The 25,157-nt window shown below is 30.6% G+C and overlaps 2 protein-coding genes across 3 annotated transcripts; one reads left to right on the top strand and one right to left on the bottom strand.

Annotated features, from left to right (window-relative positions):
- Positions 1 to 201: 201 nt before the first annotated feature.
- Positions 202 to 14,480, bottom strand: Hayan (hayan). 2 transcript variants are annotated; one of them, XM_065508605.1, is made up of 9 exons: positions 14,371 to 14,480; positions 6,518 to 6,756; positions 5,244 to 5,460; positions 2,396 to 4,102; positions 2,197 to 2,258; positions 1,396 to 1,694; positions 874 to 1,057; positions 606 to 809; positions 202 to 541 (listed from the first exon to the last, which is right to left on the bottom strand). In XM_065508605.1, the coding sequence occupies exons 2-9, from the start codon at positions 6,657 to 6,659 to the stop codon at positions 402 to 404; spliced, it is 2,955 nt and encodes a 984-aa protein (XP_065364677.1). In that variant the 5' UTR covers positions 6,660 to 6,756; positions 14,371 to 14,480; the 3' UTR covers positions 202 to 401. The 2 variants fall into 2 exon arrangements, with proteins under 2 accessions (XP_065364677.1, XP_065364678.1); XM_065508606.1 differs by having other exon boundaries at positions 5,244 to 5,457.
- Positions 14,481 to 19,832: 5,352 nt separating this feature from the next.
- On the top strand, positions 19,833 to 20,432 carry LOC135958167 (uncharacterized). The gene is made up of 2 exons (XM_065509041.1): positions 19,833 to 20,031; positions 20,102 to 20,432. Exons 1-2 carry the CDS (start codon positions 19,860 to 19,862, stop codon positions 20,398 to 20,400), a joined length of 471 nt encoding a protein of 156 aa, XP_065365113.1. The 5' UTR covers positions 19,833 to 19,859; the 3' UTR covers positions 20,401 to 20,432.
- The last annotated feature ends 4,725 nt before the right edge of the window (positions 20,433 to 25,157 follow it).

Genomic DNA, 25,157 nt, shown 5'->3' with positions numbered 1-25,157 from the left:
TTAGTGTGTATATACATGTGTGTGTAACAGTGTTACTATGATTATTTATGTAGCATACTTTTAGTAGGCTAAACACTTAAAGTATGCCAAACAAACACATGTTGCTTCATGTTGTTTTTAGATATTAGCCGATATTTTAATTTCCTATAGTGAAATATTTATGTATATGCGTGCAAATGGCGAATGAGAATGAAAGAAAACTTTTTATTATTTAAAGATTTATTACATATCGTATGGCAAAACATATAGACTTAAATAATTAATATAATTTATTTGCTTTGCTAAACAAAATCGTATCACACTTATTCATTTAGTTGCTTTTTGCTTTAGTTTATTAAATTGTTTATTTTTTTTTTGTTTGTTTTGTTTTAGTTACTTAGATTAGTATTATGCAGCCAAGTTTAATCTCCACCATTGGGCCATACAATTTTCTCTATAAAATCTAAGAAAGCAGCCACTCTAGTATATAAACCAGGCGTTGAGGAAGCACAACCGAAACCAGAAGAAACCACTCCAACCAAACGGTAGTCTTTATAGGATTCTACGACAAAATATTAAAATAAAATAATGAATCATAAAAGCTGTTTAAAAATTGCTTAATTTACCATCCACTATTAAATTCAAAGGACCACCCGAATCTCCTTGGCAGGCATCTTTTATTTGATCTTTGTCTTCGGCACAAAACTGTGTGCGTATTATACCCTCGGGTATTCTTCTATTTAAACCATATTCCGTAAAGCTTTCATTACAATTCTCCAAGGGCGAGGTATGCAAAGGAGCTTTTAGCAGTATGTCGGAAAAGCTGCGTGCTAAAAGTTATAAATGAGTTACAATTCATTGGGTATTTATGTGAATTTGTTTAGCTAAACCTACTGGTTGTATTCACGGTACCCCAACCGGTGACCCACAGTTTAATACGGGTATCCGGATCTGTCTCATTTGTATACAAACATACAGGGTAAACGTACTCGCTATATTCCACATCACGTTCTAGTTCCAATATGGCAATATCGTTATAAGTTAAGCGTGTCAAATAATCATCATGGATGTAAGTTTCCTATAAAACAAAAAAAATCAAATAAATAGTTAATACACACAGAAAACAGATTCGTAATAGCAACCGAATTTGTTGCCAATCGAATGATTCGGTTGTACACATAGAATTTTTCGGTTTTAGTAACAGAAAATCAGTGGATAGAGAAGAATTTCGATCGAAGCAACCAAACTTTTGTTGCCACTTCTAAAATTTTGTAGCCACAACTGTAAAATTCGGTCACTAAGGCAGAATCATTCGATTGGCATCAAATTCGGTTGTGAACACGAATCTTTTTTCTCTGTGTACAATTGTTGGCTTAATAAAACATTTTCAGAATTTTGAAAAATATTTGTTCTCACCTTTATTCTCAATTCAACAGCGTTACTCATTTCTATGGGATCTGTAAAATTCACCACACCCATACGCACAATAGAGGGTGTATTATCACGCTCCGAAACACAATGGGCTGCCGTCAACACAAAACGCTTATCAATTAAAGTGCCACCACAACGTATGTCATAGGGAGGTCTATTGTCACCACCAATACGACTGTAACCAATGGCCACCATATGGGGAAATTCTCCCAGTTCGGCGGGTGTGCCACCCAAAATGTGGGGAGACAGAGAAGCGTTAAGACCATTCCGGAGGCGGCGGCAGGCTGGAAATAAAAACAAACAAGTTAGGAAGTATAGTCGGTCAAGTTTGTCATTCCGTTTGTAACACATTATGAAATTCTTAGACGATCTAGCTATGTTCGTCCGTCTTCGTCACAAATACTCTCTATTGATAAGGTTTGTTTGGTATTGAAAATGGACAATATCGGTCCATGATTTCACCTAGCCTCCACAGTTTTACTTGTTAAATATGATTTCTTTTTATATAAAACTTATTTGTAGAGGACTTTGTGTGTCATAAAACTCATATTTCGGAAGGCTGGGTGAAATAATGGACCGATTTCAACCGGTTTCATGCTTCATCCATAGGCCGAATAAAACTCATAGCCAAATCCAATCGAAATATCTTCCAAATTACGACATGGACAGACGGACGCAAGGACATCGTAAAATCGACTCAGAAGATGCTTCTAAGTCGATCAGTATGGTGGTGTAGGGTATAAACCGCCAAGTAAAAAAATAACTCTTTCAATTACAACAACTCACCTCTAACGGCAGGTCTATCCGTACTTGTTGTTACATCTGGCCTTGGGGGTGTAGTATTTGGACTAAAAAAAGAAAAATAAACATCAATTGCTATCAAAAAATCGATTCCCAAAACCAATTTATATTACAGGAGTAATTATGAGGGGTTAGATGAAGAAAAAGTGCGAAAATGTTAGGGACACAATGATTTTATAACCACCTTAAAGAATTATTGTCGTCGAAGAACGTGTTTTCGTCATCTGGCGATGGGCGGAATTGAAATGGTTTGAATGGATCCAAGATTTGAGTGGGTGGAGACTGAAAATTCAGAGTCGAGCCACTGTTAGGCTGCTGCACAAACTGTTGCAGTGGTGAGGTGGATCGGGGCCCTTTTCCGGCAGATTCAGATTGTTCAACAAACTGTGGTGATGTTTGTGGGCCAAAATGTTGTGGCGCCAAGGGTTGTTGGTAAATAAATTGAGGTTGTTGCACAAACTGTTGCGAATGCTGTTGAGGTTGCACCACTACCACATGTGAACCATGTTGACCAAATTGTGGTTGTTGCACAAACTGCTGTTGCTGTTGATTATACACATGTTCGACTTCATCCGCCTGGGCTTTAACAATATCCATGCCCGAATTGACTAGATTTTCATAAACCATTTGCACGGGATTGAACTGGGGTGTGTGAATGGGATTATTAGACCAAGTCTCTACCACTACAGGTTGTTGTATGAAACTAGTGGATGGTGCTACATCCAGATCATTGCCAGCCACCTGATGCTCTACGGCAGGTATAATTTGAAAATGTCCTGGAGCATGGGGATTTATAAATTCTATTTGCTGATGAGGTGCATTAAGATCTAACACCTCCACTCCATGATTGTTATGATTATCTTGAGGAGTTAACCACATCACGGGTTGAGGATTGTTTACAATTTGTGCAGGATTTGTCGAAGTAGACGGAGGAGTGTTAGGCTTTTGGACATTGAAAATACTTGCTATAGAATCATCAATATTTATTTCAGGCGTTTTTTCTTGGTTACTGGTTGTAGCAGCTTGAGAATTATCATTTGTGGGGTTGGAAGTATCAAAAATATCCTTGATAAGATTCTCTATTCTACTATCCTCATTATTACTATTTTCGGCATTATTGTTGTTAATGAGATTATTAGCAACTTGAATATTTGGATTCTGTTCTTGCATGGTATTTACTGGCCTACCAGGCCTAAGATTTGGAGTATTAACATTTTCAAACAATTGGTTGGGTTTCATATCGTTTTCGGGAAAGATAAAACCTCGATTTTGATTTTGATTTCCATTGCCAGTTCTACCCCTGCCATTGTTATGTCCACGCCCATTATTTTGTTGACCTCTGCCATTATTACTTTGCTGGCCATTCAACTGGCCTCTACCAAAATTTTGTTGACCATTTAATTGACCTCTTCCATTATTGTTTTGCTGGCCTCTACCAAAATTTCCATTGCCATTTCCTCTAAAAGTAGTTTGACCATTATTGCCTCTACCATTATTTTGTGATTCAAAATTCCATTGATTTATATTGACTGGTCCAGTGTTTAAATTGGCATGACCACGACCATTGCCATTACCATTCCCACCCACGAAACCCACATTAGCGGGATTATTATTTGGTCTATTACCCCCCGCTGCTGTTTGCCGTTCCGACTTGGCTCCACCATTTTGATTTCCAGTTAATAACGCATTAAAATCGAAATATTCCGAACTTTCATTTAATCTTTGTTCTCCTACAATTAAGGGTTTTAGGGTGGTGCTAGTTGTAGTGGTGGTTGGTGGTGTCGTTGACAATAAATCTAACCAAAAGTCGGGAGCTGATGTGGTGGAGCTTGTTGTATTTTCCAATAAATCTAACCAAAAATCTCTTACGGGAGCTTGAGTGGTCGTTGGTCTAAATTTTTTTTTTGTTAAATTTTGTTGTTAAGCGGAAGGGAAAGAGAGGGGGGAAAAGATTAGAAAAGAAGCAATAGTTATATAGTGATAGATACCAGCAACCAATCAATTTTGTAAAAAGAAGATAGAGAACAAATATATGAGTGAATTAGTTTTTTTTAATATTAATGCTATTACGATAAATATACAATGAGAAAAAATTAATTATAATATGGGGTCCATTTAGTAAAGCGGTTATTAGGCACCATTTATCTTGGAATGGTTTGTGTTATATCACTATAATAGTGAGTTCTGAAAATGGGAAAGGTGTAAAACCAGAAAACTCAAGATGTGCTCTTTAAAATGTTTTTATTTGATCGCTAAAGTCAGGTTAAGCTTAAAAAATAGCAAAATTCATTTGATGCAATTCTATACACGCATATTTCAGTCAATTGTTTGTAGTTTTAATTTTTAATAAATTTTTTTTTTTCTAAAATCCTTCCTTATTCGTTAGTTAACCTTTTCACTAAATATTAACAAAAAATGTTATCTTTGACCCCAGAGGTAAAAGGTTCGGATTGTTGTGAAATATTTGGTAAATATTTATTTTCGTGAAGGCTGACATTTATTTATTAAAATTAAATAGAAATCGCAGTTACGAATAAATTATGAATAATTTTTGTCCACTTGTATGATCTCAGATGTCCGTAATAAAACTGCAGGCGATAAACTTAAATTTTTAAAAATCCAAAAACTAGAAAGCTACATTTATCCCCTTGTAATCACATGCCCAAAGTTCAGAAACGATGTGGCAAAATTCACAAATTGATTGTTTATTTCTTAAGCAGTCTAATAGAAATACTAAAGTTTATTTTTTTAGTATGTATATCAAGGATTACTAATACCAACCAACTAACTAACTAATCAGTACTTTTGATTGATATATTTAGTTATAACTAAAAATAAATAGTAATCTCGGTAGTTGAATAAGTATCAATGAAGGTATAATTTCAGCTGAGTCTCGTAACCAGAATTTCATGTTTTTCGCTTAAATTATAACATATTTCTTTAAAATCTTCTCTCAGTGTACATGTCAACAACATCTAAAACATTTACATATAAGTATAATACAAATTGAAAGAGTGTTTAAAAATACTTACACTATAAAACGATCTTCATTTGTCACAGTGGTCGTTTCAGTAGTTTGATCAGTTCGAATGACCGGGCAACAAATTAACTCTTCTCTTATGCCAAAACCACAACTTACTACCTGGCGATTTGTATATTCGCCACTTTCGATTAAAGTTTTTATAATGGGACATTCGCCCCATTCTTTACAAATACCTGGTTGATTTTTGGTCATACAATTATCGCCTTCTAAAACAAAATATAAGAGAGTTACAATAAAATAGCAATATAATTATTTAAGAAATAAATAAGAGAAGCTATATATTCGGTTGTGCCGAATTTTAAATACCAAAGTATATTTATTGTATTAAATTTTTTTTTGTAAAAAAAAAATTGAGTTGTCGCTTCAAATTTCTAGGGAGTTATATAAGTCGTTGGAAAAGTCTTTAAAATGTCTCCCCATATTGTCTAATATAATGACTTAGTAATCCAAATATAGATCAAAAATAGTTCAAGACGTGTTTGCTAGCTTATATCTCAGCCATTTTGCCCAAAAAAAATTTGAAAAAATCGAAATTAATTTAGTAATAATTTTTTTTAAGCTGCCTAAAAGTATGCTTTAGTTTATAATAATTTATGGCCCAAAACACTTAATTCCTTTAGTTTTTTCTTAAGTACTTATATTGACCTACATAAACGGTGTTAAGAATCATTCCTAGGAAGTTCATATGTTCTAGAAAGTTGTTTACTGAGATCTTAGGTACATTTTTGTAGTTGATTGTTTTCTTGAATTTTGAATGGTTTGCTACCTATGGACCTGAACAGGCGGAGAAAGGTAAAAAATCTAATTTTTTAAAGTTTTTTGCGATTTTGGTTTTGAAGATGAAGTTTTTTTGATTTTATATGTTCACAATTTTTGTTCTTTATGACAAGGCCTACAACTTTGCTTCAGAGAGCAAATCAAAGTTCCGAACTGTTTGCAAGATATGAGCCTGAGAAAATGATGACTTTTTTGCAAAAATAACACCAAGTCCCAAATCTTTGGGGCCCTATAAAAAAAGTGAATGGGCAAAAATGTAGAAATTACAAACGAAATGACAAACTTGTATAAACCTTTACCACTAATGGTGACGGGTATAATAACAAGTTTAACAGCAATTAAGAGTAAAAATGTTCTCTCTTAAATAAACAACTTTATTTATATGAATGTATGTATATTTTGATGGCAAATTGCATTCTCTATTAATATGTAATTAATTATTCTTAAATATCTATATGTAGGTTTAATAATTAAATTCTCACTTACTGAATTTGACAGCGTCTGTTGTTTTCATTTGTTGCAACAGCATGATGCTTATCAGTGTCCAGTGCATCATCATCATCATCACCATTAGCTGTGGCCTTGAATGTTTAAATTCATTTCTATTCTTGAACATTCGTGTTAGCATTTTCTTTGGTTTTTTATTCAAATTTAGTCTTATCGTTTTGATATGTTAATTAACTTAAATTATTTTCCAATTGTTTATTTAGTAAAATTGTTGAGAGCTAAAGAAAAATATGAAAATATTTTGTTTAAAAACTTTTTTTAAATTCAATCAATCAATTGTGTTTTTTGTTCCATTTATTATTTGTTACACTGTATATGTACGGGATTTTTTTTAAAGTTCAATGTCACATTGTTGTAATAAACAAAATGATCTACTCGAAAAGCATCATCAATCAATAACAAATAATCAATTTAATTGATTTCCCTATAAATACAAGGTGTTACGAAAGGAGATGCAATCAGTATAAAAGAACGATTTAGTTAAGAGAGTCACATTTAGTTAGGAAAGTCTGATATTTAACCTTCCAAAATTAGTCTATTGTGAATCTGAATAAAATCGGATTAAGAAATATTTTTCCCGAAATTTACCCATTGTCGGTCTGAATTTCTAAGGCTCGAGATCAAGATATTGCCCACAAATAGGTTAACAAATCTAGGTAGTCGTGGTCTCAGACTAGTGATCCGATTTTACCAAATTTAAATGGTAACCGTACTATAACCGTAAGTTAGTTTGGGGTCGCATATGAAAAATGACATACTTATATGTATATACTCTTACCACTTTCCAAAGTCCCCAAATATGTTGAAGGTAAAGCCATAATTTCTAAGAATACCTACTCAGTACAAGCTACACTTTAATTGAAATTAATTGATAACATCAATACCAATTCATTTATATAGAAAAATGTAAATTAATTTTTGTAATTTTGGAATTTTCCATAAATAAATAATAAAAAAAAGAATTTGAAAAAGTTTAAAAAAAAATTCTGCTTAAAAACAACTGGTTTTAATAATTCTCAAGAAATTTTTAGGCTTTTAATTGCAGGCGTTTCAGACAGTTGAATTAAAGCTCTTGTCTCCCCATATTTAGAAATTGATTAATAAATTTATCACCTTTTTAAATTAAAATGAGTTGATTTACATCAATTTTTTTACGTCACTAACGGCATAATTATTTATAAAATAAAAAATTGCTTTTTTATTAGTTAATTTCGAATTGAAATAAATATTTAAATTCGTACTATAATTTACAATGTTAACAGCAATACCATTAAACGTTTATTGCATCTCCTACCTTAAAATAAAATTATAATATTTTGGTTATGATATTTGTGTATTTATAAATAAAGTTTTATAAATTAAAAGAGAATTATTGAAAAGTTTGAAATGAATTCTACAAAAATGTTTCACCGGTTTTCAAGCTTAAAGATTTTCTATGGGGGGAGAGCTACAAAACAGAATTATTATTCTCGGATAATGACTGGTTAAACGCGTATTTAACAAGGTGACAGCAATGGCGAATTGAAATAAATACTGGCGAATTCACTTATTTTTATACCCTACACCACCATAGTGGGGAGGGTATAATGCATTAATGTGGGTGTTGGACTAATAAAAATATTAGTCCAACACCCACCTTAAAATATACCAATCGACTCAGAATCACTTTCAATGCAATGTCCGTCCGTCCGTCTGTCCATGTAAACCTTGTGCGCAAAGTACAGGTCGCAATTTTGAAGATAGTTCGATAAAATTTAGTACATACAATTTTTTAGGCCATTATTTCACCTAGTCCCCATACAAATGTACTCCCGAAATTGGACTTTATCAGTCATAAATGTTTAATTTATATATGTATCAACACAAATTTCGGCCCACATAAGTTTTATGATGATCGGTCCAGAATTAGTCAAAGCTCCCATGTAAGGCCTGGTTCCCAAAACCACTTTAACGAACATAAATACCTTAAAAATTTTGGTATACACATAAAATTCAACAGAATAACTATCATATAGACATAAATCACATGACCTACTTTCATGGTGATCGGTCCATAATTGGTCATAGCTCCCATATAAGGCCCACTTCCGAAAATCACTCAAAAATATAAATTATTGAAATTTTAAAAGAAAAATGTTTTTGCTCATTTGCTTAGTGTAGGGTATTATATGGTCGGGCTTGACCGAACATACTTTCTTACTTGTTTATATATGGAGCTTTACATAAATGCGTACGGGGAATATTTTGTATATGTGCGTGCTATTTCTATAATCAGCTGTGCTACCGATGTCACCTTATTAAATGCACCTTGACTGGTTCCAGCTCTAACATTTTATATGAAGATAATCTGACACTTTGACATAACGTTTAAGCATTCTGTGATAGTACACAGAACTAAAGCAAGTATTCAAGTAAAAATTACAATATATAAAAATAAATTGAATTTTCAAATTGGTTAAAAATCATCTTTAAATTGACAAGATTTAGATGACAAATTCTCTTATCACAAACCTCGGGTCTATATGTAGAAGAAACCGACCTGCCTTTAATTGAACAATTGAGGATATGAATATAATTTGCAATATTGATGCTGCTTGAAATAAATAAACTACGTTTCACAAACTGTTAACTGCGCACATGTTTTTAATTAAAACATATTTAAATTAATTTGTTTTAAATAATTTCTTATACAAGTTTTAAATAAAAACAAAATTGTTTAAAAATCTTTTTTAATTTAATGCATTGTGATTAGTATTGCACAGAATATGATTGCTAAATATGGCAAATGCTAATTAATATAAGTGAATTTAAAATCCAAGTTTCGATCTTTACAATATTTCTATATTCCAATCGCTAAAGGAAGAATTGGATTTCGTCCGTTTACTTTTTGTATTTAGAAGAATTTTGTATGTATCTTTTTTAGTACAACTGTAGACCAACAAAGCTAATTTGGGCCATTCTAGGTCTGACTTACTATGGCCTTATATTCGCCGTAGCAAAGGTCTTTGGTTTCTATTAATGACTTTTTAATCCAGATATAGATAAAAACAAGTAAGAGAGCTATATTCGGCTGTGCTGAATATTATATACACTTCACCAAATTATACTTTAAAATATAAATTAAATATTTTTTTTCAAATTGTTTTTTTTTTATTTTATTTTAAAAAAAGTTTTTTCCAAATTTTTTAAAATTTTTTTTTTTGAAAAAAAATGTAATACAAAAAAAATTGTTTGATGAAAAAAAAATTCGGGTTAAAAAATATTTTTCCCGATTTTGACCCATTGTAGGTCCAACTTATTATAGCCTTATATACATCGTTGCAATGGACTTTGAAATATCTATCATTGGATATCCATATTGTCTATATTAACGACTTAGTAATCTAGATTTAGATAAAAACAAGTAAGAGAGCTATATTCGGCTGTGCCGAATCTTATATACCCTTCACCAAATTATACTTTAAAATAAATTTGTTTAAATATTTTTAGGTAAAAAAATTTATGACAAAAAATAATTGTTGATGAAAAAAAAATTGGATCCCGAAGATATCTGGGGTCTTCAGAAAATTGATTTCAACAGACAGACGGACAGACAGAGGGACATGGCTTAATCGACTCCTCTATCTATAAGGATTCAGAATATATATACTTTATAGGGTCTGAATTGAAAAATGTAGAAATTACAAACGGAATGACAAACTTATATATACCCTTCTCACGAAGGTGAAGGGTATAAAAAAGGCTAAAAATCGTGGTTATCGTGATAACTCAGCCATTTGTGGGCCGATTTTGTCGGAAGAATTCCCGTTATATTGATGTATGAATCATGCATGTAAGTTATTTGGGGGCTACGATTTCAACATACAGACGGATAGACGGACATGGCTATATCGACTTCGCTATCTATAACGATCCAGAATATACATATATACTTTGTGGGGTCGCAAACCCACAAAGTATATATGTACGCCAATTATGGTGAAGGGTAAATTAGTTCAATACAAAACTGTAATTTCTACCAATACTTTGCCCAATTCACCATTATTTTAAACTGTGAAGCAAATTCAGAATAGTGTAGCTCAATCGATAGGAAATATATACTGAAGACTTTATGAAATCCAGAAACTTTTCACCACCGTGAATGTTAGCCATCTTTTATAAAAGCCAACATATTATTTTGTATTTGTAAGCAGGTATTGAAAAAGCTTCAGAGAAGTATTCCGATTTAATGATTAATTTTGATCTTATCAGGGTAAAAATGCTGCAAAGTCCATTTATTTTTTTAATTTTAAATGTAGCGTGTATAAAATTCGTCTTAACTGTTTATGCAACCTGTAACCAACTGTTAACTGTTCTTTTAATAATTCCACATAAAAATCAACCAGTTTCAAAACCTGTTAAATTATTGTTTTCATATGTAAATTTTTTTGTTTATACTTGTACCGGTACTACTCGATTCTTTTAAACAATTTCTACACTCTCGAACAAAATTTAAAAAACAAAATTCACACACATTAATTTTCAATTATTTTGATTTCGTATTATTTCGTTTATTTATGTAAATCACACAAAATGGGAAAATTCTTTATGTGATTTCTTTCTAATTATTGGTTTACCTGACTGTTATGAGTATTATTAAATTTTATATGCTTAATTATTGCATCTAAACAAATATAGTTATTTGCTTTTCATTTGTTTATTTTTTTTTGTGTTATATTGAGAAGACTTTGTTTTATGATTATAATTTTATTTTATATGTAAAAAATATTTTATAGAATTTATTAATTATATTGTACTTTATTATTAACATGATTTTATTTATTGATAATAATTTTATTTAAAAATGCTTTATTGCAACATGCCATACATACGAGTTTGAATGAATATACAATATTTTATTATTGTCAGCCCTATTCTAGAAATTGTGTAATATACGGACTGTTTTATAAATGAAATTTAAAGAAGAGAATCTAAGCCTAATTTTTAATTGGAAGATTATCTTTTGATGGTAAAGTAGAATTAATAGAGAATTCAATTGTCACATATTTTAGAATAGTTATTTTGCTCACCACCAGTAGCACCTGGTCAGGTCTTTATTACAGGCCCTTAGAATAGAATTTAAAAGTAATTCTGTATTATAACTAATGGACTTAATTCAAGTAATCTACTGTCGGATAAAATTTAAAATGTAACTATGTAGATAGTAACCGATTGGATTGATTACAACGATTAGCTAGGGTCAATTAGCTTCCTTCCAGAGAGCTAGTTAATTAACGGAATAATGCACTTACTGCCCAGTAAGTTTCCCTATGTTGGTTGATCGAAAAAATTGATAATAAATCTGTATCTGGTCCGATTTGAATGGAATTGAAATAATGCACAATATTAAACAAGTATTTGTTTTGTTTTCAAGTATAAAAATACGTTAAAATTATTTAGTATTGCTATAAAGATTTGAGATCACTAGATCGAATCAGTATTTCATTTTAGCATTAGCTCCATAGCATCGCAAATAAACCTACATACAGAAAATTAATTAAATAAAAACAAGTAAGACAGCTATATTGGACTGTGCTGAATCTTATATACCCTTCTCCAAATTAAACTTTAAAATAAATATTTAAATATATTTAAATATTTTTTAGGTAACAAAATTTAAAAAAAAAAATTTTATAATTTTCATTTGAAATTTTTTTTGAAAATTTTTTTTTTAATTTTTTAGTGAAAACAATTTTATGTCAAACATTTATTTTTAAATTTTATAATAAAAATATTTTTTGGTGAAAAAAAAAATCGGGTTAAAAATATTTTTCCGATTTCGACCCATTGTAGGTCCGAATTACTATGGCGTTGCAAAGTCATCATTGCAAGGTTTTTGAAATATCTATCATTAGATATCCATATTGCGTGTATTAACCCTTTCAGTGGTTTTGTCGAATATATTCGACATTATAATATACTCTGTTTCTATACGCTTTTACTGTATAATAAAATACAGTTAGTTTTAATTTTTTTGTTTTAAATAAAAGACAGACACAGACAACCAGAGCAACCAAATACAAACAATTTTATTTTTCCCGGATTCAGCGTATTCAAATTATAAATATTTCTTTTTAATACTTTTAGCTCAACCTAAATTATTTTTGACCCTGAAAGGGTTAATGACTCAGTAATCCACAGACGGCAGACGGACATGGCTATATCGACCCCACTATCTATAACGATCCAGAATATATCTACTACATATGCTTTGTGGGGTCGCAAATGAAAAATGTAGAAATTGCAAACGGAATAAAAGACTCATTCTTACATAGTGCAACATGATAAAAGACCAAAACAAGATGTAGAAGATGTTGAAGATGAAGTTTTTTTGATTTTATATGTTCACAATTTTTGACAGGGGCTACAACTTTACCTCAGAGAGTAAATCAAAATTCCGAACTGTTTGCAAGATATGAGCCTGAGAAAATTAACACTTTTTTGCAAAAATGACACCGAGCCCAAATCTTTGGAAACCATAAAAAAAGTGCATGACTTTGGGCAAAACTGGGATTCTCGGGTCTTTGTTTTAATCTTTTATCAAGTATTTTTTTTTTTTTTTTTAAACAAACACAAACTGCGAAGCGTTTTGCTTATCTGCAGAAACACCCAGAGTCTCTGGCAGGAATCGAACCCTTGGATTGATAGTCCAGCACACTATCGTCTAGTCTATCGGGTGTCCGTATATGGTTATATTTTCATGACTCCACTTCATATAAAACTTGTTTATTTCCAATTTCATTACGACCTCAATTATTTATATATAAAACAGTTATGAATGTTCAAGTTATTTTCTGAGGGGGACCTTGTATCGGGACTAGCGAGAAATGTTGCCCAATTTTCTTCATACTTTACAGTATAGTTTATGAGTGCTTAAAACTAATTGTATCAGGATTAAATTAAACAGTATTCCGGGGGGACATTTGTATGGGAGCTAAAAAACCTTATCAATAGAGAGTATTTGTGGAAAATTTAAGCCAGCTAGCTCCATTCGTTTGGGCCCTATCGTGTTTTCAACAGACGGACGGACCTAACTAGATCAGCTTAGAATATTATGAGGACCCACAATATCATTTCAAATATTTTTGAGGTGATGGGCAAAAAACCATTGCAAAATGAAAAGTATCTCTGATATAAACTTAATATCTCCTAGTTAATCTTTAAACAGAATGATTTTGTTTTCTTTTATTATTTTTTAATCTACTTATTCGTGATTATCTAACAAACGTTCGATTTTGCAATTTATGTTGTTACGTTGTTTTGCATTTTAGGTAACGATATATACTAATGTGGGTCTGCGACAAATGGAATGATAAAATCAATGGGATTAAAAAGTTTCTTTACATACAAGCACAATTTATGGAATCGGGCTGATTATTTAGACATGTTGTATGTGGATGCTCTTTAAAACCAGATCAGTTTATACTTAGTTTATTTAATTTTGTTTATACATATGTCTGTAAATGGCTCTAGAACTTTTGTTGTTAAAATTTGTTGTTTTTTTTGTTTTGTTTTTGTTTTAGTATCCACAGACTCCACTACACATTGACGCTCTCACACCATCGTACACAATGAGAGATTTAAACTTTTCGATTTGAAACTGCAGATTAAACCAGTCGTCGATTGTTTTGTTCACTTTTTTTTAGACAAATTATCAATAAATTCTTGAATTTTATATTATAAAAAAATGTTGCTTATACTTGTACATTTAATTTAATTAGTTTTTTTTTTAATATATTTCGTTATTGTTAATTATTTATATTTTTTAATTGTGTTGAATGTGATGCACTCACTTTATTATTGATTAAAATGTATTAATTAAACGGTCAGTCGTTAGACCGCTTCAAAATACGTTTGTTGACCAGGCAAAAACACAACCGCTCTAAAACACGTCTCAGCAACAACTGAGCTCACAATAGATCCAGTAACAAACAAAACAGATCGGCGGCCTAAAGTTGCGCTCATTGATTGAGAAAAATCAACTGAAATCAATTTATTCAATGAAAAATTCAAGAGAATTCAATTTAAATCTGTATTCAAATGAACTGCTGTGGTCAGTTAGTAGTGCTGCCTGCTACTTGTACTTGTACGTGTAAAGTATACTTATGTTGTGATGAATATGAGTAGCAGTGTGAACAGCAGCTGTACATCGACTTCATGATTACTTCATTAAAAGTTCACTTTTAGTTTTAAGTTTATACTTTCCAACATATTTACACAAACATTCATATGTAAATACATTTAATAGTTACTTTCATACATGCATATAAATATATTGTAAATAAGTAGCAACTTGTTCATTTTAATAAACAATTTTGAGTGCGTTAAAGTATATTTTATAGAATACAATTGTACAAGTGCAAACTTTTTTTTGCCAATTTGTTTTTTTTTTAACTGAAAAAAACCGGCCAATGAATCATTCATTCATTCAAGAAATGTTTATGTTCCCATAACAACAACGAAACGTCATCTTAACTTCAAAACCACAATGGAAAAAAGTTCAAACTATTATTGACATTGATGAACAATTATAATGTTGATTATGATTGTTTATGTTAATTAATTATATATATTAACAAATCTATTTTGTAGATTTTGTGATAAAAATTAACAAGTTAATTTGAAAGAAGTTTAAAATAACGGTCGTTACTTGTGAGAGACTGGTGTAGAGTGTCAGCAGAGAAATTAATAATTTATTTTGAAATAATTGTATTCATTGCGATTCTTTAGGTACAGTTCAAAATGTGACAATGACTTTTTCCATATTAAATTCTTTTCACATCCCTAGGAGGAAAGAAACTTATTCAGAACTAGTTATAAGACCGGTTCTACTGGAGGTAGGTATTGATTCTCGTTGTTTATACTTTATATGAATTGGACCTATTACTTTAACCCTCTGCAACTGAGAAATAAAAAAGATGGAAATAAATCTGTAACTTCTAAACCCTAGTCCGATTTGAATGAAATTTCACATGCGCAAAGTCGGGGTTAAGTTTTGAATTTCGACCTCATGAGCCCACCAGGTCCAGGTCCAGGGGTCCCCAAACTTAGACACCTCGGGTATGTTCAATTTTAAAAATGATCCTATTTGTTTGTTTGTGTTCCGATTTCCAAAAAATTACACGTGTAGAATCTTCTCATCGTGTAGAATCACTACATAAAACCTCGTCGTAGCTATAAATTATCTCTTATAGCTTAGGGATATTCGCATTTGAAAATTAAATTTTCAACATTTTTACCCACCCTACTCCAGTTTTTTGATGACCGCGGTTCCAAATCCAAAATTTGTAATCAGGAATCCCGCAATTCCCAAAAAAGTATTGAAAAATTACAAAAATTGGATATTTTCGTTTTTTGGCTATAATATCCATACCAGGGGCGGGGTTATCGGAACCCTTTATAAAATAATTAAGAACATATTGGGCCATCTAAAATGGGTTACTATATTTTGATATCGACTATGCGATTTGCCCTAAAGTTGAATTTACAGAAAAAATCGGCGTTTTTTGAATGGACCTGGTCCCCTCGGTATCAAAAATTATAAATTTTTTTCATTTAAAATATTTGATGTAAAGTTAGCTTTTCAAAAAGTACAAATTCTATATACATCCTTTTAGAAATTGTTTAGATAACTTAACAAGAATAAAAGTACTTTTTTCTCAAAAAATAGCTAAAAATCGCTTTATTTAATTTTTTAAAATTCAAATGCATGTAACATTGGACTTAGTCATGATTTTTAAACCATTCATTCTTTATTTGATATATAGATCTGTTTTTATACCCTTCACCTTCGTGAGAAGGGTATATATAAGTTTGTCATTCCATTTGTAATTTCTACATTTTTCATTTCCGACCCTATAAAGTATATATATTCTGGATCCTTATAGATAGCGGAGTCAATTAAGCCATGTCTGTCTGTCCGTCTTTTAGTTGAAATCAATTTTCTGAAGATATCTTCGGGATCCAAATCTTCAATAATTCTGTCAGACATGCTTTCGAGAATTTTGCAAAATCCGTCCATAAATAACGGAGATATGAGATTCTTGAGCTATTTTTGATCTGTATATGGATTTCTAAGTCATTAATATAGACATATGGATATCTAATGATAGATATTTCAAAGTCCATTGCAACGATGTAGATAAGGCTATAGTAAGTTGAACCTACAATGGGTCAAAATCGGGAAAAATATTTTTTGACCCGAATTTTTTTTCATCAAAAAATTTTTTTGTCATAAATTTTTTTTCCAAAAAAAAAATTTTGAAAAAAACTTTTTTTAAAAAAATTAAAAAACAATTTCGAAAAAAAAAAAAATTTGAAAAACAATTAAAAAAAAATTTAATTTTGTTTAATAAAAATATTTAAAAAAATGTATTTTAAAGTATAATTTGGTGAAGGGTATATAAGATTCGGCACAGCCGAATATAGCTCTCTTACTTGTTAATCCTATAAAAGAAAAATGGAGAAAATCGGGAAATATTTGGAACCGCGGTCATCAAAAAACTGGAGTAGGGTGGGTAAAAATGTTGAAAATTTAATTTTCAAATGCGAATATCTCCTAAGCTATAAAAGATAATTGATCGAGGTTTTATGTAGTGCTCGATGAGAAGATTCTATATACATATGTAATTTTTTTGAAATCGGAACACAAACGAAGAAATAGGATCATTTTTAAAATTGACCATACCCGAGGTGTCCTACTTTGGGGACCTCTGGCCCAGCTCCTGGTGGGCTCATGAGGTCCAGATTCAAAACTTAAACTCGACTCGAAATTTCATTCAAATCGGACTAAGGGTTTAGAAGTTATAGATTTATTTCCCTCTTTTTTTTTCTCATACCACTGTGCATCGTTTAATCAAATCAGAAAGTGATTCTGATTTGTGCAAACATCAGCATAAACGCAATATATATTTCCCACTATAGGGATGTAGAGTAAAAAAAGTTGTATGATAATTAGTATTCGTAGAATTGGTATCAGAAGTTGACAAACACAAATAATAAATTTTATTGCAATATTTTTCTCTTCTTCAAAATAATATCTTTACAAACGAAATAAAAAAATTCAATTGTTTTTTCTATTCGTTTATGTAATAAAAATTCAAATTTCTTTTGGAAAAACCCACAAATTTCCCATGATTTTATGTGATTCAAAAATATGCTTTCTCAATTGTCCAGTAGTCTTTTTCTCATACTCTTCTAACAATTAATACATAAAATAATTTTTATACAAAAAAAATAAATTAATTAACCTACAACTGTTATCAGTTTTTGCTATATTCTTAATTTTGTTTTCAAAACTGGCACAAGTGTGTTTTAAGTTTTATATGTTGTTGTATTTTTTAAATTATTAAATCATTTAAATAAGAACAAATATGTATGTATATAGAATACATACTGTATTTAATGTATTTTATGGGTCAAGTTCTTAAAACAACTTAATCAATTGTTTCAATTATTGTGTATAAATAAATTAATTTAACAAGAAATAACTTTTTCTTAATAATTAAATGCTCGTAAGCGAAACAAAAGAAAAATGGATCGTTGTATTTGATTTTAATTACAATTGGTTGCCTGCTATTTTAATGCGAAAAATTTTCTGAAAATAAAATAACGATTCAATAATTTGAGAGCAGTAATAAATGTAATAATATATTAAAATTTGTATTTAATATTATAAGGCTGTTTTTCTTAACTATTAAGAATTTAGCTCTTTTTCTGCTAAGAATTTCTAACAGATGTCAGCTATTTATGAACCGAGTTTTTAATTAAAACAAAAGTTTCGAAATATTATCACAAACTATCTAATCAACTTTGTCGCCCTGTGTTGCATATTTCTTATAACACATAAAGAAAAAATATGGTTGTGGTAACAATAATCGAACAGCGTCATAGTATAATTACACTGAGTCATGTAAATATAACCATATACGGACACCACTACGTGATAAAAGACCAAAAAAAAAGACCCGTGTCTCCCAGTTTTGCCCAAAGTCATGCACTTTTTTATGGTCCCCCAAAGATTTGGGTCCTCGGTGTAATTTTTCCAAAAAAGTGATAATATTCTCAGTCTCATATCTGGCAAACAGTTCTGAATTTTGATTTACTCTCTGAGCAAAGTTGTAGCCCCTGTCATAAAGAACATAAATTTAGAAATACATTTTTTTAAAGCTGCCTAAAATATGCTTTAGTTTATAATAATTTGATAGTATATGGCCCAAAACACTTAATTTCTTTAGTTTTTTCTGGAGATCTTAGGTACATTATTGTAGTTGATTTTTCCCTTGAATTTTGAACGGTTTGCTGCCTATGGACCTGAACAGGGGAAAAAAATCGAATTTTGATCTTGAAGATGAAATTTTTTTTATTTCATACCTCTGCCTCAGAGAGTAAATCAAAATTCCGAACTGTTTGCAAGATATGAGTCTGAGAAATTTATCACTTTTTTTGCAAAAATGACACCGAGGTCCCAAATCTTAGGGGGCCCATAAAAAAAGTACACGGGTCATTTTTTTTTGTCTTTTATCACGTGTGTAAAATTAAATGATTTTTGTGGTTGATACAATCATGTGAATCGTAAATTAGCCATATTATGGTTACCACAATCATGTAAATGGTTACTGTGACTATAAAATAGTTTAAAAACTTGTAACAATATTGAAATGGTTACAGTAACCATGCCCAACTATATTTTTTCTCTGCGTGCAGACATGAAACCGTCATAATCCATCATGTAAGTAGTAAGTCGATCGGTATACTTTAAGGTGGGTGTTAGACTAATATTTTTTGGTGTTACAAACATTAACCCTACGCACTATGGTGGTGTAGGGTATAAAAATTCTAATTGTAAACATACATACCACACGGTAGCAACCACGGTTGCTATATTAAGGCCACTGTACCTTTGTCAAACTTAGAACACGATAAAAGTAGTATAATTAATATCTTATCACTTGTTGATTGTACAACAAAACGATACAGAAAAGAACTCGCAAATATACACACCTTTTATCAATCAATCAAATAAAATAATCAAAAATAATTTCCAACCCTACTCAAACACAACAAAATGCTACTACAAGCAATTTCGGTTTCATGTTGCAACAAGTAACTTAAGTGTTTTATTTGTTTTGTTAAAAAAAAAAATTGGTTCAACAATTTGTAAAAATATTTTTTCGCTGGAAACAAAAAATCATAAGGAAGGCCCAATGCTATATAAATGCAATGAATTTATTTTCGTAAAATTATTGCACAATTATTGCAATATTAAAATCAACACTTTACAATGGCCCGCTCTGAAGCCATAAGTATTAAATTAATCTTATGGATTTTATTGCTGCAAGCTCTTATGGCAGCAGCATCAAAAAGTGTTTCCCTTAAAGCAAACAAATTAATGCGATCACCTCTCACCGCTAGAAGTTTGTATGACCAATATACTTTGGGACAAGTAGAGAATGGTGAGTACCAGGAAAATAATTTTAAACAAATAGTAAATAAATTAATAGATTTTCTGTGTGATACTTTAAGGCGCTAAAATAATTTACACCTACCAATACGCACAATCATTCGATGGGGAACAACAAGACATATCTCTTGATTTTCACTATCCCGATAATACGAACGAAAATTATAGTGATGTGGAGGCTGATGGTTCCCCCATTACTATTACCCAGATACAATTGTATGTTAAAGCCGAAGATGGTGCTACCACTCAAGCATACGTTACCGAGGGGGGTATTGGAGAGAATAATATTTCATTGCAAATTATTGCCAATAATTCCAATTTGTTAAATTACATGTTGGTTATCTATGGCACAACAGAGTGATCATTAAAAATTGTAAAAGTAATGATAAATAATTCAAAATTTAAGATAACTTAGTGATGTTAAGTAACACACCATATATTCAATTAAAAATAAAAAAATTACATTAAATAAAATCAATGTCTATTTTAGATAATTTATGTTTTAATTTTAAAAAGTTAAATACTGGAGCTGCAAGAAACCCGTTTATAGCAATACACAGATAAATCCGAATCAATATTTTGAACATTATGAAATGACTCGATTGTACTTGTAACCTTATATTCTTGAAATCATTTTAAATAGAATTATTTTAAGTAATTTAATACAAAATACTTGTGGACAAGCTATTTTCGTTCTTTTCGTGCATTTTTTTATATAATTTTGGCAAGCATGGAATACTAGTATTCCTATACTGGAATTTTTTCCGGTATGCCTAGATCGGTATAGTAACAGATTTAAATAACCGAATGTTTTTCACTACAATTTTTTTAGGAATAAATCAATTGGAATTTTAAGTTCACTTATAAGCCTAAGATTACTATTTTGAAAGATTTATCTTTGGAAAGGAACTACGCTTGTATTACAGGTTTAACATAGTCGAAGAAACTAAATTTAATAAATAAATTTAGTTTAATAAAACTTTATTGATGTTATCTAAGAGTCCGAGGACCTGTCAAATGCCACTAATATATTATAAACCCTTAGAAATCAAAATTGGACAACCTAATATATGAGAAGTCGCAGAACAAAAGGTACTTTTTTGAAAATTTAAAAATTTTAGGAAATTGAAATTTTTATAGAAGATTTCAACCCAAATAATATAAAAATACCATAAAATCAATTTGTAAAAAATTTCGAAAAAGTACCTTTTGTTCTGCGGCTCCTTATATGTAGTTTAAACATCTTTTAAAATGCAGGTAAAAGTCTATCCCCCATTTTCTCAATATCTGGTTATTTTTTTTATCGTGACGATATACTGACAGTTCTCATACAAAAAAATATTAATTGGAAGTATATCGTTACGAAAAACGATAAACGGATATTGAGAAAATTAGGGTATGAAAACATTTTTTAATATCCTACTGGGAATGGAAAAAGTCCGGGAAATTAATAAGTCTACATCACTCCATTAACCCATGAAACAAAATGATATCACCGCCATTCTTATTAATCCTATTCTGGATGTTCAAGTTCCAGGATAATATTCTATCAAGAATTTATTTGGGTCTCTTAAAGGAAAATACCCAAGCTTTCTTTTAAGCTAAAAAAAAATTATAAAAAGTGCCCATTTTGAAAGAAATCTCAAGAAAGTTGATTTTGCAAAAAAAAAAATTGTATATCTTGAGTTACAAAACACTCATTCTGATATACTATATCCCAATCGTATCCCACTAAGCGACCAAAAAGATCTTCAAGGAAAAGCCCTAAGTTTTTTTTAGCAAAAAAAAAAATTAAAAAATCAACAAAGTTTTGGATTTTGCAAAAAAGTAAAAAATTGTATCTTTTAAGTTACAAAACATCGCATCCCACTAAGCGTCCAAATAGGTCTTCATCAAAAATACCTAAGCTTTCTTTTGAAAAAAAGGGCCCATTTTGAAAAAAAAAGTCAAAAAAGTTATTTATATTGAAAAAAAAAATTCAAACATTTTTTATTTTTATTTTGCAATTTTTTTTTCCGAAAGATTGATGAAATAGCTATATAAACACCTGTTTGGCCAACTCATAGAGGTATTGGCCGATTTTGTTGTGTCTGAACTAATAGAACTCACCTTTGTGCAAATTTAATCCCGATCGTAAGACATCGATTTCACTTGACATGAAATCCCCCATATATAAAAATGAAATTATGGATGTCTGTTTATTTATTTGTTTGTTATTTTGGGACTTATTGGACCAATCATTTTGAAATTTTTACTGTATGTTCTATATATCTTGCTTTTATAGTTGGCGTGGCACCTTCCACACAAATTAAATAGTTGTTATTGAATATCTGGTGAACTATAATTGCGAAAGCCGCTAAACTTCGCTGCGCTTACTTCGGTGCCATTGTGCGCAGCTTGATTTTAGTTAAAAACAAGTAAGAAAGTATGGTCGGTCAAGCCCGACCATATAATACCCTACACTAAGTAAAAGAGCAAAAAAAAAATGTTCTTTTAAAATTTCAATAATTTATATTTTTGAGTGATTTTCGGAAGTGGGGTTATATGGGGGCTATGACCAATTATGGACCGATCACCATGAAATTAGGTCGTGTGATTTATGTCTATATTAAAGTTAACTATGTTGAATTTTGTATGTTTACCAACATTTTTAAGCGATTTATGCACGTTAAAGTGATTATCGGAAGCGGGTCTATATGGGAGCTATGACTAATTATGGACCGATCGTAACAAAATTTGGTGACATGAATTTTGTGTATATAAAACTTATTTGGAGCGGAATTTGTGGAGATACATTTATAAATTAAACATTTATGACCGATAAAGTCCAATTTCGGGAGGACATTTGTATGGGGGCTAGGTGAAATAGTGGACCGATTTCAGCCAGTTTCAATAGGCTTGGTCCTTGGGCCGAAAAAATAATATGTACCAAATTTGATCGAAATATCTTCAAAATTGCGACCTGTACTCTGCGCACAAAGTTTACATGGACAGCCAGCCAGCCGACCAGACGGACGGACGGACATCGCTTAATCGACTCAGAAAGTGATTCTAAGTCGATCGGTATAATTTAAGGTGGGTGTTAGACTAATATTTTTGGGCGTTACAAACATCTGCACAAACGCATAATACCCTCCCCACTATGGTGGTGTAGGGTATAAAAATTACCAATAAATTGCAATATAAATAATGTGACAATTTATGGTACAGAATTTGGAATAATTTGAATTATAAGAAAATCTGGCGATTTACCTTTTTGTTTATTATTATTTTTCAGAAAATCCATTAATTATAATTAGATGCCTTATATTACAGAATTTTTTTTTCCTTAAAAAAAATTTACTTACAGTACAGTTTTAAAAAATCATAATAAATTTAAAAAATTTTATTGTTAAAATAAAGTTAATGTGAATTTTTTCCAAAGATAAATTTATAATTCGTTTTTGGTAAAAATATATAAAATAAAATACATCTGGAAACAAAAACAAGTAAGAAAGTATGATCGGTCAAGCCCGACCATATAATACCCTACACCAAGTAAATGAGTAAAAATATTTTTCTTTTAAAATATGAATAATTTATATTCGTGAGTGATTTTCGGAAGTGGACCTTATATGGGGGCTATGACCAATTATGGACCGATCACCATAAAATTAGGTAGTGTGATTTATGTCTATATGAAAGTTTACTATGTTGAATTTTGTGAGTATACCAACATTTTTAAGCGATTTATGCACGTTAAAGTGATTTTCGGAAGCGGGTCTATATGGGAGCTATGACGAATTATGGACCGATCCTAACAAAATTTGGTGACATGAATTTGGAGCTCAATTTGTGGAGATAGATTTATAAATTAAACATTTATGACCGATAAAGTACAATTTCGGAAGGTCATTTGTATGGGGGCTAGGTGAAATAATGGACCGATTTCAGCCAGTTTCAATAGGCTTCGTCCTTGGGCCGAAAAAATAATATGTACCAAATTTGATCGAAATATCTTGAAAATTGCGACCTGTACTCTGCGCACAAGGTTTACATGGACAGCCAGCCAGCCAACCAGACGGATGGACGGACGGACGGACGGACGGACATCGTTTAATCGACTCAGAAAGTGATTCTAAGTCGATCGGTATAATTTAAGGTGGGTGTTAGACTAATATTTTTGGGCGTTACAAACATCTGCACAAACGCATAATACCCTCCCCACTATGGTGGTGTAGGGTATAAACATGTTTATAGCACCACAGTCAACTTATTAGTTAATTATTACCAGGAAAAACTGTTCTAATTACACAACTAGTTCCAGAATGCATGCACACGCAGAGAAAATATATGGTCAAATATACTATGTTATCATAATTATAAATATTTTCCACAAACAACTTTATTGTTAACATTTTGGTTAACATTTTATAATAGATAGATTTTTAACGATTTTATATTTATGAAAATTATATTTCAATAATAACTTAAATTCACATGTAGTATTTTGGTTAACATTTTATAATGTTATATGATATATTTTTAACGATCTTATATTTATGAAAATTCTAATTGCACCTAAATTATGATAACTATGAAAAATTTTTTGTTTTGTTTTGCTGAAAACAGTGAAAAGGTCATGTCATCAAATACGTTTTAAAATAATCATATTATGGTTGAGCTGGAATCATAATATGGTTGGTCTCAAGCATAATATTATTATTGTTCTACAACCACAATATGATCATATATCATGTTTTTACATAACCATATTATGGTTATATTTCCATGACTCAAAAAATTACACACAGTGTAACAGGACGTTGTTCGATTATAGTCAGTTTCTTAAAAAAGTAGAATTTCCAAGAGGGTCAAAAAACTGTTTAATTCGCAAATTCTTTTATATTTAACAATTTAAATTTGGAAGCTTTCAGGTATTTGGTTAGAGTTGATACATTTGGTTAAAAAGAAAATCTAAAAGTTAAAACATCTATTGATTTGGCATCAAAAACTCATTTGGACCAAAATTCGAGTTAGCATAAATAAAATAAAAAAGTGAAGTAATAATTTGCATAATTAAAATTTTAATTATTGAAATAAAATCGAAATGAAAAGAATTGTAAGAAATGTAAAAGA

Source organism: Calliphora vicina, chromosome 4, assembly GCF_958450345.1.
Source record: "Calliphora vicina chromosome 4, idCalVici1.1, whole genome shotgun sequence".
Taxonomy (NCBI): Eukaryota; Metazoa; Arthropoda; class Insecta; order Diptera; family Calliphoridae; genus Calliphora; species Calliphora vicina.
The sequence above is the reverse complement of the archived record's forward strand: the minus strand, read 5'-3'. Positions and strand labels throughout refer to the sequence as shown.